At 37.2% G+C, this 15,861-nt stretch overlaps 1 protein-coding gene across 1 annotated transcript; it reads right to left on the bottom strand.

The window, feature by feature from the left end:
• Positions 1–732: 732 nt before the first annotated feature.
• On the bottom strand, positions 733–11,973 carry arsa (arylsulfatase A). The gene is made up of 8 exons (XM_028451703.1): positions 11,643–11,973; positions 10,638–10,878; positions 9,138–9,356; positions 8,849–9,018; positions 7,995–8,119; positions 3,487–3,614; positions 1,189–1,291; positions 733–1,108 (listed from the first exon to the last, which is right to left on the bottom strand). Exons 1-8 carry the CDS (start codon positions 11,879–11,881, stop codon positions 810–812), a joined length of 1,524 nt encoding a protein of 507 aa, XP_028307504.1. The 5' UTR covers positions 11,882–11,973; the 3' UTR covers positions 733–809.
• Between the last annotated feature and the right edge of the window lie 3,888 nt (positions 11,974–15,861).

Genomic DNA, 15,861 nt, shown 5'->3' with positions numbered 1-15,861 from the left:
GAGAAATTGATTTTTCTATTACAATTATAATGGACCCCAACTTTGACCATGTTATCAGAGACCAAGACAATAAAAATGTTAAAAACCATGACAAGGTTGAACAGTTTTTCAACATCGGGGTCACCTGAAATGTCTAGTAATTGATAAAAAGAATAAATATCTTGACAAATTTGTTCATCGAAATTCTTACTAAAAATAAATGTATTCAAAATCCATGTGAAAATCAGATATTTATTAGTCAGGTAAATGAGGCCTACAGTAGAAATAAGATGGACTGATGTCCCAGTGTTTGCAGGTATTGACATAAGGAACTAGAAAATATTTCCAATCAGCGAGCTAATGCTAACGCTAAATGTTTGTTCACAGAGCTTCTTCTTATTATAAACATTAACGAAGGTGAAGGAGAGCAGATCAGTGTTGGTCTCGACGGAAAATTCCGAGCCCTTCAAAATGTCAATGAATATAAATAAATTAAGAATTACCACAAAGCTCAGAATCACAATGTATGAAAAGCTCAGAATAAATCACAGAGGAAGTTTGAGAATTGTATTTTTTCCAAACGTCGTAAATGACGATTAATCAATTCAGTATAAAAGATTTTGGATTTTTATAGAAAAAAGCAAACAATACACATTTATTATAGGTTTGTTAAACCTGAGTTTCCCTTCTTAAATTACATTAGGGCTGCAGAAAAAAGCATTTTTTAAGAAAAAAAGCAACAAATCATCAATAGACAATGATTCATTTACATTTCCTTTAAAATAAGAATTTGCAGTGATTTTCTCCCATTAGATGTTACGTCACTGGTTTCATGAACATCTGCAGCAGCTGGGTTTGGGGCTACACTGAGGACTGCAGCATGGCTCCAGGTTGGGGTCGCTCCCTTTTCCAATCTGACTCGCTCCAAACACCATGGAGGATTCAAACTGCTGCTTAGCCTTTTTAATCTGCTCCAGCACAGCTTGGACCTCTGGGCTCTCCGTCACGTTCAGAGGGTAGTTCTCTGAGGGGTCGGCCTCAAGGTCAAAGATTAGTGGTGGGTCGAAGGCCTTCAGTCTCGCTGACCCAGGGCAGTCGTGGTCTGGAGTGGTGGCGCTGTGGGCAGCCCCTTAAAGGGAGGATCAAACACATGCTTTTCTCAGGGTCAGGATGTGTGATTAACCTAACCTTAAATATTAGAGTTTGTACCTCGAGTATAAAAGTGAGCTTTGTACTTTCCCAGCCTCAGAGCAAACAGGCCATACTGCTCACTGGGATCAGTGGGATAGAACATCATAGACTCTCTTTCGCTCTGTGGAAAAAACAAGACAGAAAACACATTTTGAATCATAGTAAATATTCTTTTTAATACGTTAAAGCTGCAGTGGATTCAAATCATAGTGTAGGCCTCATAGATCAATAAATCCAAGATAAATTGATGGTCGAAAGTTTGTTTAGATCTCCACTGTAAACAGTCTTATTGACAATGTCAGAAAAGTTTTGTGCATTGCATTGTGGGATGTGAAGTCCTGTAGACAGATCAATAGAAGTGTCTTTACTTCATTCTTACTGTGATTTCTTGTGTTTACCCTAAATAATTCTGCCAAAGCGCCTTCCCAACACATTTCTGGTGTTTTCACTAAAACCAATAAAGGCTGTACTACGAAGCTGGAAAAGAATAGCCGGGATATCTCTCCATTAGCTTCACCTAACCAAACATTCTCTGTCACAGAGCAGCTGTCCTACAAAGCAGGACACAAACACATTCCCTTAATACAGGGGATTTCAGCCTGGCTATGTGCATGCTCACATGAACAGGGAGGAGATTGCAGCGTCAGACCAATCACAATCACAGAGAATATGTGTAAAGCAACTTATGTCACAATTGAGGAATAATTCTTTAAAAATGTGAAGAATTTAGCAGTCCAACAACAACACTGTTGCTGCAGAAAAGCAGGAAGAAAAGAACACATGCAGGAAGCTGTTGACACTGCTAATGTGTAAAAGCATGACATTATACAGTAATAATCCATTGGATGATAAATGGACAGTGCTCTGATCAGTTTCACTTTATTACATCACAGACGTGTTTCTATTCAGACAGACTTTTGCGTATGTATGAATGACTGACAGAATTAAAGGCAGGGTAGGTAATTTTCGAAAACTAGAACGATTTTGAAAGTAGTATCTTCCGAGTGCTGCGCTTTTACCCGCCCTCTTCCCTCTGTGCTCCCTCTAAAGCCACGCCCCTCAAATGCACGAGCGCCGGTGCTCCAAAAGCGGACCTCAGCTCATTGCTTGTATTGTGTAGAAACTACGTCGCGTTACGGCAATTATTATATTAATCATCATATCATCAAATGTGTTCATGAGTACAATTTTTCACGTGTTTATACATGATGACTGCATTATTCCTTGTACTTTTGAACAGAGACACTGCTCCTTTGCTGAGTCATGTTAGATTAGATCACACAAAAACCAGTCTCTGCTCAAGGTCTCAACAAAGCTCTGATAAGCAGAGCTCTGAAGAAGCAGTAATTTTCCATCAAAATCCGTCCTCCCTTCACACCCTCCCTCCCCTTCATCAGCTATATATTGCTTTACTCTTTCAGGGTTCAGCGCGTCACCTCCTGCGGAGGTGGGTCATTGTATTTATCCTTTGCTCTTGTCTTTATTAAATTTGTTTTTTTATACATTCCCATATCAGCGTGGACTTCATCAATGCAGAGCAACTGTTGTGGGTCTAAATCAGAGGACATCTGAAATGTTGCCTTTACAGTCATCTCATGTCTCATCCCCCGGTAGGTAAACACTAAACTTTATCATTATATGTGTTTAAAATCATGACTAAAAACTCTGTTTTATATTATCTATATATTTCCTAAAGTCTGTCATCAGTAAATGAAAGGATCGCATTTAACCATGAATAATATTTTCTTCCTAAACACAGCTGTCAGATCTGCACCAACCAGGATCTTCTAACAATGGGTGGCTCATTTTACAAGAGAACTGATTGGTCAGGAGGCGGGACTTTAGTATTTACTCAGATCTTATCCACTTCATAACCTGGTCGTGACCTGATTAGGTGTTCAGCCTAAGTTACCATGGTGATTTAGCACGGTAAGAAGTTAACTAGCGTCGTAGTACAGCACACACCAAATAAATCCCGGAAGTTAGCGCGATAAGATTAATCCAGCTTCATAGTACAGGCCCAAGATGTCTGGCAGTGAGGTGATATCACTGTGAATACTGGAAACAAACTTGAATGAAAACAAAAAAGGAATCAAGTAAAAACACTTATAAGTCTATCTAAGGGACTCCACATCCCACAATGCAATGTACCAATCTTTTCCCTACAATGTCAATAAATGAGCAGTAAGTTCAACCGTTTACATCTTTTTTTTTCGATTCATTGATCTATGAGGCGACACTTTGTCTTTATCTGATATAAAAACGATTGTCTCCATCAGCTTTAAAGGAAAGTGACTCTCAGGGATGTTCCACTACCTTTCCATTGTTGATGAGGACTTCTGTTAAATCGACCCCATCTAGCATCACTGGGGGAAGCTTTGCCCCCGCTAACTTTGTGATGGTGGGGAGAATGTCCAGGGTGCTGGCGAGCTCATGTGTCACACCTTCAGAAAGAGCAACAAAAGCAAAAGGAAAGTAGAGAAGCAAAATGATTGTCTTTACATTCAGCAATAAAATATGGGATGTAATAGCAGAATTTTAGACGTTGAGTTTGATGTTTGTCCTGAATCAAACAAGGTGTTGATCTTTGAATGTTTCTGACAGCTGCAGCGGCTGAATGTGGTGTTGGCGTGAGCTCACAGGATCATTGCCATCAGTCAGATCAACATTCATCAGTCGTCTCATCAGGTTGGGTTACATATTTTCTAAAAGCCACTCCCTCACATCATAGTAAAACAATCACCAACTCTGACTCGATGCCTTTATATTGATCTAATAAGAGAGAGTCAGCTGAGGAGCCACACCTTCCCCCGTGTCCTTAGAGAGAACACCTTGAAACTCTGTTAAATGAAGAAAATAAGTTCACGCGTAGAGAAAGGTTTGATTGGCACAACCTGATGATGGGAACGCCTCAAAGATCAGTGCAAAAAAAAAAAACTGTAGAAAAAGTTGGAATGAATATGAAAGTTAGAGGGGACATATTATGAAAAATCCACTTTTGCAGTCATTTTGAACACAAATGAGGTAACTTGAGTGTTCACACAGCACACAAAATATGAAATAAATCCATCCAGTCATTTGTTTATGGTCTGTGTAGGTCTTACAGCAGGGAAAATTGCTCCGTTTCAAATTTTACACATTTGTGACATCACAAATTAAATCAAGAAAAAAAATACCCTCCCCTCGGCTGGTAACTCCACCCCTAACCTGATGAAAACTTCTGCGAAAGTCCGCCATGTTTTTGCGCTAGCGAAGGAGCGATAGCTACCGGTAAAACTAAATACAGAACTTTCCTGCTGCCGATGCCACGCCTCCACAGTGAACGTACACTGTAGTGTAAGCACTATTTGTTCATGTGGAGGTGTACTCCGCTCTTGTGGTTCGGCGCATTGGCAAACCTGTTGTATCGCCTCGTATCGCTGATCTGACGTATTAGTGACACAATGCAACGCAGCAGTTGGAGGAAACGAATGATTATCACATTAAACGCATTATTCCTGTAGTTAGAAGAGCAATTGAGGAGAAAGTGACTTATGAGCTTAATACTCCGGTAGGCGTTTGATCGACTGCTGCTGCTGCGAGACCGTAAGCGCTGAGACGGACTCATTAGTGTTTTACTGAAATGTGCAGTTTTTTTGGCTGAAAACAACAACAGTGTGGATTGCAAAAATGAAATTGCTTTGGTGATCACTGATCTCCCTGTAAAAGAGCAAGCCATGAAATGAGTGAGTGTCTATTAACACACCCATTAATAAACACACTCATTAATATGCATAATAAGGCGCCAAAATGGCCCGATTTCAGAACTGTTCAGAAATGGACTTTTCAGAGGGCTAAAACTGTGAAAAACAAGCGAGTTTGGGGTTATGGGGTATGTTTTTGGGGTTCTTATAACAAATGAAAATGGGTGAAAAATTGCATAATATGTTACCTTTGACTAAATACAGAAAACAACTCCAAAAACACACAAAATGAGAAAAAAGTGCACAAAATGTCAATAAAAGTACAAAAACAGTTTCAAAAACATTAAAACCAAACCATATACAAAATGACTCCAAAGAAGAAGCACAAAATGTCAACCAACAAAATTTCACCAAAATGACAGAAAAAACAATAAACTAAAATACTGAACATGACACCCAAAATGAGAATGTCTGGCAGTGGCAGAAAAAAGTATGAACCATTAGTTTAAACTAGCAAATAATAAGCATGACAAAAAATAAGGCAAAAAGAAAGTGATGAAAATAAGTTTGGTGTAGTTGCAGAAAAAGGACAAAAATAAGCAAAAAAGTTATGAAAATCTGAGGAAAAAGTGGTGAAATTTTCAAAACAACAGAAATTGGTTAAAAGTTGTAAATTACAGCGGGCAAAAATGGGCAAAAATAATGTGGTAAAAAAGGTTCAAAGAGAACAAAATAAGAATTTGAAAAAAATCAGACAAAATGCCAATAAGACAAAACATAATGACTTCAAAAACACACATTGACAAAAAATAATGACAGAAAAAATACAAAATGGTTTCAAAAATGATTTTCAAAACACATCGTTAACACTGGGGCTCTCGCACGCCATTGAATGCATTCACACGCTAAACAATACATTTCTCACTCTGAAAAATTGACAAAACTCTCTGCACATTAGTAACACTAGTACAGTGCCCGTCGGAAGTATGCATTCATATAGTGGGCGCTTAAGGAGAGTTGTCAATTACGGGCATAATAATAACATACTCTGTAGCATTATTAAGGGGTATATTTGCAGTTGCAAAGTAAAAAAACGTGTGCAATTTCCCTGGTTTAATTCTATGAGAATTCTATTTTTGCGTATGATGAATGTGTTGGTTTTTTTACTCATTTTTATATTTTTTGTTTTAATTATTGTTTGTTGTTGCCATTGTAGTGTTATTCTGGAGTCATTTTGTGTTTTTTTTTTTTTATGTAGTTTTGTGCATTTCTGTTGTCATTTCAGTGTATTTTTTGTATAAATATTTAGTTTTGTGAATATTGAGTCATTTTCATATTTTTGTTGTTGTTTGGTGTATTTTTCTGTAATATATGTTTTTTGGAGTCATTTCGTGTTTTTGGAGCCTTTTGTATATTTTTGTGCATTTCTGTTGTTGTTTTGTGTACTTCCTGTATAAATATTGTTTCGTTTTTTTTTTTTACGTCATTTGTGCATTTTTTTGTATAATTATTGTTTTTTTGTTGCATTTGTAGTGTGATTCTGGAGTCATTTTGTATCTTTTTTTAGTGTAGTTTTTTGCATTTCTGTTGTCTTTTGTGTATTTTTTGTTTAAATATTTAGTTTTGTGTATTTTGAGTCATTTTCATATTTTTGTTGTTTGGTGTGTGTTTTGGGGCAGAGGGAGGGAATCCATTCTAAATTAAACCAGTCCATCCACATGTGCCTGCCTAACTTTCACTAAACTTCTCTATTTTCAGTCGTTAGATGTAGTGGCAGGTGTGACGTGAGAGAAGCTGCAGTAATCAGGTGACCTTCACTATGTAACATGTAAACACTCAGATCTGACTCAGAGCGTAACACTACAGTCACTACCACGCTATGGACGGGTGTCGTGACACAGACTGTAACCGGACTAAATGGTGGTCCGTTATTCACTCAACACTCACATACCTGCACGCATGTCACGTAGACGGTGATCGATAGTGAAGTGCACCTGATCGATGTGTGTGTGTGTGTGTGTGTGTGTGTGTGTGTGTGAGACAGACTCTCCAACCTGAGACTCTAATCTCCTCCGTTGGCTCTCACACACATGCGCCGTGAAAAAATGTGCAGCCATTGCGGTCAATAACTTCCGGGTGAGCTCTGTCCGGTCTAAATAGCGAACAGTCAAACTAACATGAAAAAAAACGTTTTGAAACATTATCACCAAATAAAGAACAGTAAAAAGTATGTTTCCTCAAAAGAGAAGTCCACGGGAGCTCACTACCACGCTACGGACTTGTGTCATGACACAGACTGTAACCGGACTAAATGGTGGTCCGTTTTACAACTTCCGGGTGAGGTCTGTCCGGTCTAAATAGCGAACGGTCAAACTAACATGAAAATAAACGTTTCGAAATGTCATCACCAAATGAAGAACAGTAAAAAAGTATTTTTCCTCAAAAGAGAAGTCCACGGGAGCTCATGCATGCACCGGAAGTGAGCTGTGTAGTTAAATAGATATAGATGGTGCGCTAGCGCCCCCTCACACCCTGAGGTCAAAAGTTGAATAGGTTTCATTTCGGGGCCGTCCAGAAGTGAAATAAAATTAAAATAAACATTTTGAAATGACCAAATTACTCCAAAATAACAGATACACGCACTCGGGGTATTTGGAACCCGTCGACCAAGTTTCAGGTCGAACTGGCACCGCGTCGGGGAGATATTTGCTCCATACACACATCCCCACACACACATCCACCCACACACACAGACCTGCCATGAATTATAGTATAGATAGACATATATAAAATAGATTAGTGAATGGAGAGATATCAATCGGCCAATCAGATCGATGCAGTGGAACGTGTAGCAAAAGACGCACTGGGCATCGTAACCTTGGCCCAACCCAGTCAATAGGATCAACCAGAGCCAATCAAAAAACAACACACCGCTACGCATCAACAAATAAGAAAATAGTATGCTCAGCGACCCTGAATAACATTCATTGAATGTCTTGTTAATTCAATGTCTCCCATCTTTTACTGGTTAACTGTTTCTTGTTGTAGCTCTCCAGCTTCAGGGTAAGTGTTGAAAGTCTTGCAGTATCACCATGACAACGTCAGTTCTAATAGTAAACCTGAGGGCAGAGTTGTGCTAACCTGGTTTTATGGTTCCTTGCCAAAAAGCGACAGCCGGCTCTCTCATCCCTCCCTCATACGTGGTTCCTTTGCCACATTTCAGAAGGCCAGAGTTTCCTCCACGAGACATGCGCATTAGCTCAGGGCTACAGGAGAAAACACGAGTGAAAGGAGATTTATCAAAAGACTTAAAAAGTTATTCACATTGGCAGTGAATATCTGGATGAATGTGCTGCTTTCTGACACTATGACAGAGATGGGAAACGTATCACATCATCAACATACATGTCATTAATTTAGAAAATCTGAGCATTAACACATTACAGGAAAGAACAAAAGATTTGAGTGTTTTTGTTTTACATATTTTTCTCTCATTATGTGTTTTTTGTTGTAGTTTTGGGTTTTTAAAATTTATATTTTGGTGTCATTTCTGTGAATATTTAATGCCCTTTTGTATATTTACTTGTCAATTTGTGTCTTTTTAGCAGTCATCTTGTGTGTTTTGTGCATTTTTTGTTGTCATATTTTGTTTTTGGAGTCCTTCATGTGAATATTTCTTGTCATTTTGCATTTCCTTGACAGTTTGTATCTTTTTATGTAGTTTTATTGTGTTTCATGCATTTTTTGTTGCCATATGGTTTTTTCTGAGTCATTTATGTGCATATCTGTTGTCATTTTGCATCTTTTCTGTAGTCACCTTTGTATTTTGTGCATTTCCTGTTCTCATATTGAGTTTTTGGTGTCATTATGTGCATTTTTGTTCTCCTTTTGCATTTTTCCTTATTATTTCGTGTCTTTTTGTCTTTATCTTGTGTGTTTTGTGCATTTTCTGTTGTCATATTGTGTTTTTGGAGTCAGATATTAAAAAAACCAACCCATTGTCTGCGGTGAAAAAGACGAGTGTGTTGTTTATCACTCCCGTTTTCTCCAGGGTTTCCAGCAGGTTTCCTATAGTGTTGTCCAACTCCAACAGCGAGTCTCCAAAAGGACCCCTCAAAGACTTCCCAGCAGCATCTGGACCTGCAAACTGCGGGTAATGGGTGTGCTGGAAAAGGAAGAACAAGATCACAGAAACATTATTCTAATAGATGTCCTTATCCATGTAGCAAGGTCAGAATTTTCAGCTTGTCTAAATTAATTTTTGAGAGTCTTGTTGGTGCTTACATGAGCAGGATAATAGAGGAAGAAAGGCTGCTTTTTATTGGCTGACGTGGTGATGAAATTGACGGCAAAGTCGCTGTAAGATCTCTCCAGGTTGAGGAAATCCACAGGCTGCTGTTCAATGGCGTCGTCGTGCATCAGTGGAACAAAGACGGTGCCCACATCGCACCATCCGTAGCACTTCACATCTGGAGGAAAACACGTCAGATTCTTACATGGACCCTGTGAAGGTGCACAAAGACAGACAGAAGCATCAAATCTGCAACACATGCAATATTCACCTGCAATATATTTAATGAAATGAATAATATTAGATATTTTATTAATCATTTATATTTTATCTTAAAATAGTATTATGTTGACATTTACAATAAAACTAAAATCATGCCAAAACCTCACAAACACACAAAACACATAATCACTGTCATTCTATAATGAATGCATTGTGTTTAGCAAATAAGAAAAGTACCTATCAAACAACTACAGCAAGTTTTACATATACAAAGTACAAATTAAATATTCAAGTCCAAAAAATGATATTTGTGGGTGAATCTGCTAGGGTTAGGGTAAATTATTTGAAAAATTAAGTGCCAGGCGTGACATAATGTTTTTAAGATTAAAAAAATTACTGCAAAAAAAGTAACGACCCCAAAACCTTTTTTTGCTGCTTGAAACAAATGCATTTGGTATGAAGTCGTGTTGTTGATTGATTATGATCCAAATCTTAATTATTTAGTTAAAGTTTTTTAATTTGGTATATTTTTTTTGTAAAAATGTTTGTTACTCTCCTCTATGGGTTCAAACCCACTTTGCCACTGGCTGAAAATGGTGGTTTGTGACATTTTGGTGGCTTCCTATGTCACTGTTGGCCCCTAAAAATATCTAGCATCTGTCGACAATCTGTGGCATTGTGTGGACTGGGTGTGTCTTAACTGCTCCAGCAGCCCCGCCTACAATTAAGGCATTTTAAAAATTTCTCCCCTTGATGCACGTCAGCCAAAACGTCTGGGTTTAGTTACTCTTTAAGTACAAAAAAAAACTATTCTACAACAAATAAAAAAACTGTCATGTGACCTTTGACTCTAATTTTCTAACTTGTAGATCTACACAAAAAAGCCAGTAAAATTTCTCAAGAATTTCCCCATTTTGTACTTGAAGGATCTTTTTATGTAAAACATGTTGTATTTCTTTGATAGGTACGTTTCTTATTTACTAAACAAAATGCATTCATTTCAGGATGATGTTTTGTATTTGCAAACCACACTGAGTTTGTTTGTGAACTGTTGGGTGAGCAAAACATTTTTTGGGCAGGATTTTAACTTTTTTTATTTACAGCCAAACTGAATGAAGTAAACAACTTAATTAGTTTTCTTTTCTTTCAATCGAGACAAAAAAAAACGACTTGATGTGGTTCTAGTTAGTTAAATATCATTTTATGATGTTTCTTTGAGATACAGAAACACATTGATAGATTGAATGGATCCTGACTCCAAACACACTCACCATGTCATGTGAATAAGGGATTCCCAGGTAATGATCAAATCCCTGATTGGTTGGAAGAAAAGTCCCATTGGCCCCAAAGCCCAAATGCCACTTCCCAATGGCGGCAGTGGCGTAACCGAGAGGTTTCAACACCTCAGCGATGGTGGTTTCATTGAGAGGCAGCCCACCCCTAGACCCAGGGTACAGAACACCTGGATAAATCCCTGAGCGGGTCTGATAGCGACCAGTCAGCAGCGAAGCCCTGCAAAACAACAAGAGGACAGACAGTCAGACACAGACTGGGTAGGTAGAGAGCTGTGTTTAAAGCAGTGGTTCCCAATCTGTCATGACCATGACCCCATTTCTATATCACAGATTTCTGGTGACCCCGGGACACTTTTTTATTCTCTAAAATTTGTTTTTGGATCATGTTTGTTAATACTGTGTTACAAATACAGAGCAGCCAGTATTAGATCACAATAGTCACAATATGTGCCATCTTAGATATTTTCATACTGCATTTTATTTTAACTAAATTTATATTTGAGAATGTGAAAGTATAGAAATACAATTGTATAAAAATGTGTATGGTGTTTAAATCTGAAAAAGAATAATAATAATTTAAGCACTTTGAATTTTCTTCCTCTTCCTGCACTGTATATCTATTTCTGTGATATTATGTATTGTTTTTTAATTGTACAAAATAGATCAATAAAAAAATCAATCAAACGTAATTATGTATATACATATATATAATTTTTATTAGTTTTTTTATTTTTTGTTTTATTACTAGACATTTTAATTTCATTTCCAGGAGATCTCACATGGGGTCACGACTCCAAGGTTGATAAAGCCTGTTCTAAGGACACTGCTGCAATTAAAAAGTAAATAAAATTTAAAAAAATAAAAAAATTGAATAAAAAGTGTAATTTTAATTATATATATAATTTAATTTTTTAACATGTTATAATCACTAGACATTTCAGGTTGGGTCAACGGGTCAGTGAACGCATCACAGAGTGGTACCTGGAGGGGCTGCAGACTGCACTGGTGCAGTAAAAGTCCGTAAAGCGGAGTCCGGCTGCTGCTAAGCGGTCCAGGTTAGGGGTGGCTGAGGTGGGGTGTCCGAAGGAGCCCAAATCACCGAAGCCCAAGTCATCAGCGAAGAGAAGGACAAAGTTCGGCGGTGAAGCCAAAGAACCGCTCAGCAGTAACAACAAGGTAGAAAGTACACCAGCACACAAACGCACCGTTATCACAAACATGTCTGACAGACACACAGACAGAGCTACAGACAGACCTACAGATTGAGATTAGAAACCAAAACACAGGCAGGTCACATGGTGCCGCTGGGAATCTGGCGCGCACAAGTGACGTGTGATGCCGCGACCGGAAGTGTAGTTTTTCTTATTTTTTTCTGAGCAAATAAAAATTACATTAACAAACTATAGAGTAATCAATACACATTGACAATCAAGAACTAAATAGAGAAAAATAATAGTTATAATAAATAAATAACTGTTAATTTAGTAGTGCTCACCTACTTAATTATATTTCCAGTGAAAAATAATACAAATGTACCAATATAACAAAAAGCTGCACAATTAGATTGGACAAACTTATAATAATAATAATAATAATAATAATAATAATAATAATACACTATAGTTTTAGGATTGTTATCTTTTATGTTGTTTTTTTATAGTCTTAGAATTGTTCTTTAATGTTTTTTTATATAGTTTTAAGATTGTTCTTTAATGTTGTTTTTTTTTAGATAGTTTTAGGATTGTTCTTTAATGTTGTTTTAGGATTGTTTTTTAATGTTGTTTTTATAGTTTTAGGCTTATCTTTTAGGACTACTATCCCAGTGTTTCCTCAGAGAGAGCCCCGTGGCTGCAGTGGTCCTGTCTGTATCGTGGCCCTCAGTGTTGGTGAATAGCTTTTGCTGTTTTGCTGGACTGGGGGCTCTGTCTCAGTGTTCTGTGCCCACAGTCTGTGTCCTGCTCCTAGTGCAGATGACTCCTTGTGATGTCCCCTTACCTAGATCCTCTGTACCCAGCCATTTGCCATTGGCCTTATCTTAACCTGTGTGTCTGTGTGTGGTGGGCGGGGTTTATAAAGGTTGGGTGTATTTTTAACTATGTAAAAGCACTTTGAGCTACATTTCTTTGTATGAAAAGCCCTTTTTATAAATAAAGGTTGATTGATTGATTGATATTTTTAACTCATACAGAAAATGTGAAAACATGACTTTGTTTTCTTTAATGAATAAAAAAATTGCTAAAATTAAAATTGAGCTTGAAAAACAAGTTGTTACTTTTATCCTTTAGTTCTCTTGGACTATCAAGATCATTCAATGCTCCCAAGACTTTTTATTTGACAGTGTTAGGACATAAATAATCATAAAATACCTAATGGATAATTATTTTAATACTTTAAAAATATTTCTGCCTTTTTTTACCACTTTACTTCACTGTTTTAGAATTATTTTTGCAGTATTTGGGTAATTTGAAACATTTCTCAAGGTTTTATCAATATGTTGCCAGGCAAACAAAAAATAAAACTGTCAGTTTAAGTTTAGAAAGAAAATTATTCAGGCCTGTTTTCAAAAGGCAATATGAAAGCTCACCTTAGGTTAGACTTGTCAGTTTATACACTTTGACCTGAGTTTTTATTTATCTTTGGTTTTACCTTGATCTGATTTGACCTGACACAGTCATTACACAAACAGGAGAAACACGTCAGCAGCAGTGCAGAAGACACCAGAACAGTGAGAAACAAACTGACAACAATGAATAGACATGTGAATGCATGAGGCTGAGTTCATGTTGGCTTTATTTCTATATTAATTCTACCAGACACTCTTCAATGTGCAGGAGAAGAAAAGGAGACAGTAGCTGAATTTAAAACAGGTATTGTCTGGGACGAAGTAGAAGGATGGTTGACAAGTGTGACTGACTATTTAATTACTTTTGTAAAGGCTCACGTTGTGCTGGCACATACTAATCAAAATGAAGAGTCTCTGTGTGACCTGGTGGAACATCTACTACACCAAAGCTCTGCTGACCCATGACAGCCTCCTGCAGTCCCTGGAAACCTCCCAAAGTGATTCTATGCCTAATGAGAGCTTTCAGGCTTTAGCACAGTGATCATAGCTTACATTGTGTCTGTTTATCTGTTGATAATTGTTATTGTCTGTGGAGAATAGGGTTGCAAAGGGGTGCACACGTTCTTGAAATATTTTTTTTTTTCTTAACCAGAAACTATGGGCAATTTAAATAACTCTATTATATCCACCAATTTATTCCATATTCTCAATCATACTCACAAGAAATCTTGTTGTTTAATTCAAGATGATGCTGAAATATATTTCCCAACTATAAATAACTTCCCTGTTAAAAGCCAGCATTCATATTTGTAAATTCCCCTTTTATTCCTGGTATTCCTGTTATTTCCTATAAATTCTTGCTAATTACCATAAATTCACATTCACGCATGGGAAGTTTCCAAAATTTAAAAACCCATTAATTGTGGTGCTTCCAAACCTCACTCCCACCACAGGAAAACTGAAATTGTTCAAAAATATATATTTCTAAGCCTTTTCTAGTATAAAGTTTCCCTTTTTTTATTTATTTATTTATTTTTACAAAACAACATATGAACACGTAAAAAAAATTACAACAAATTACAGTTTGGTTAATTATATATTTTCTTAATTCCTAAATCTATCTCTTGGCAGGAGATTGTATGTTTTTGTTATTGTTGTGTACATGTGTTGTGTATTGTGTTTGTTTCATTTTTGTAAATATACATTGTTGTTGTGTGCATTATTCTGTTATTTTTGTTCATGTACTGTGGGTTTTTTGTGTTTTGTATATTTTTGTGGTAATGTTCTATATTTTTCTCTCATTTTCTGTGTTTTTGTTTTCAAGTATATTTTTGCGCAATTTTAGTACATTTTTGTTGTTATGTGCTTTATCCTGTCAGTTTTGTAGATTTCTGTTCAAGCTCTGTGAGGTTTTCCTGTTGTTTAGTGTGCTTTTTGAATATTTTTGTGGTCATTTTTCCGATTTTCCTCTCATTTTTGGTGTTTTTGTTGTTTTTTTTTTGTCGTTTTGGAGTTGTTTATTTTTGTTGTCATTTTGTGTGTTGATGAATCCTTTTTGTATTTTTGTTCTCTATTTATATAATTTTCTGTTATTTTTGTAATTTTGTAGTTGTCTTGTGTGCTTTTGGTGTACTTTTGTCTATTTTTGTGTGTTTTTGTTTTTCATTTCTGCATTTCGGGCTGCAGCATGTCTGCACTATAGCTACAATAGGGCAATTGAGAAAGGGAAAATCCGGTGTGATGTTGTGTATAGTGCTGAGAATAAAAAGCCCCTGTGCAAGGTCTGTCCTGCTTTTTTGCAGAAAAACAGTAATTTAGTTTAATTGAGCGATAAACATTCAAAGCAGGTAAATTAGTCAGAGAGTGTTTTGGGTATTTATCATTATCATGGGCTCCAAAGACATGGAGATACCACTGGGTGTCACTGAATGACTATCATCCAGCATCGCTGCATAAGCCCGAGGGACACACACACATACCTTTGATTTGCAATTCACTTTTACATGTCTCTACTGTGCTGACCTACATTCAGCAGTGTGTGTGTGTGTGTGTGTGTGTCTCAAAAGAAACTCATTCAACCACAACACTAGCAAATAGTCTCACTTTGGAAACACACAGTCACTCTGGGCACACTGAACTACAAAATACTAACAACAAAGAGCATCTCTCTATAGACCCCTTAATGGCCCACGTCATGAGTGACGTGGCTGGAGGCAAACAGGAAACGCAGCTGGCAAAAGCCTGTGGAGGCTAGTAATGTTGCTGCTTTAGAATGTCGTCTTGTGTGTTTGGGTGCTAGAATAGGAGGAATAACAGTCGTGGATGTAAATTAAAGTTTTATAGGATTCCAGCGGACACTCGTGCTCAGAAAAAACAAAGACAATTGTGGTTTTGCCTCCAGGCTAAGCCCCGCCCAACAAAATATGTCACAAGGTTTACAAACAATCAAAGGGTCTATAAAAGCAAGGAGTCTCTGTCTCTATGTGTGTGTGTGTGTGTGTGTGTGTGTGTGTCTGTTTCTTAAATATCTCTGCAGATCAGGATCAGATTGACCTGAGAGTTTCAACATGGCTGCTGCTTGGTTCAAGGGTGTGCATTGTCAGATTTGTTTGGACGCCCCACCCCCATGCCCCATCT

The sequence above is a fragment of the Gouania willdenowi genome, chromosome 6, assembly GCF_900634775.1.
Source record: "Gouania willdenowi chromosome 6, fGouWil2.1, whole genome shotgun sequence".
In the NCBI taxonomy this organism is placed as follows: domain Eukaryota; kingdom Metazoa; phylum Chordata; class Actinopteri; order Blenniiformes; family Gobiesocidae; genus Gouania; species Gouania willdenowi.
The sequence above is the reverse complement of the archived record's forward strand: the minus strand, read 5'-3'. Positions and strand labels throughout refer to the sequence as shown.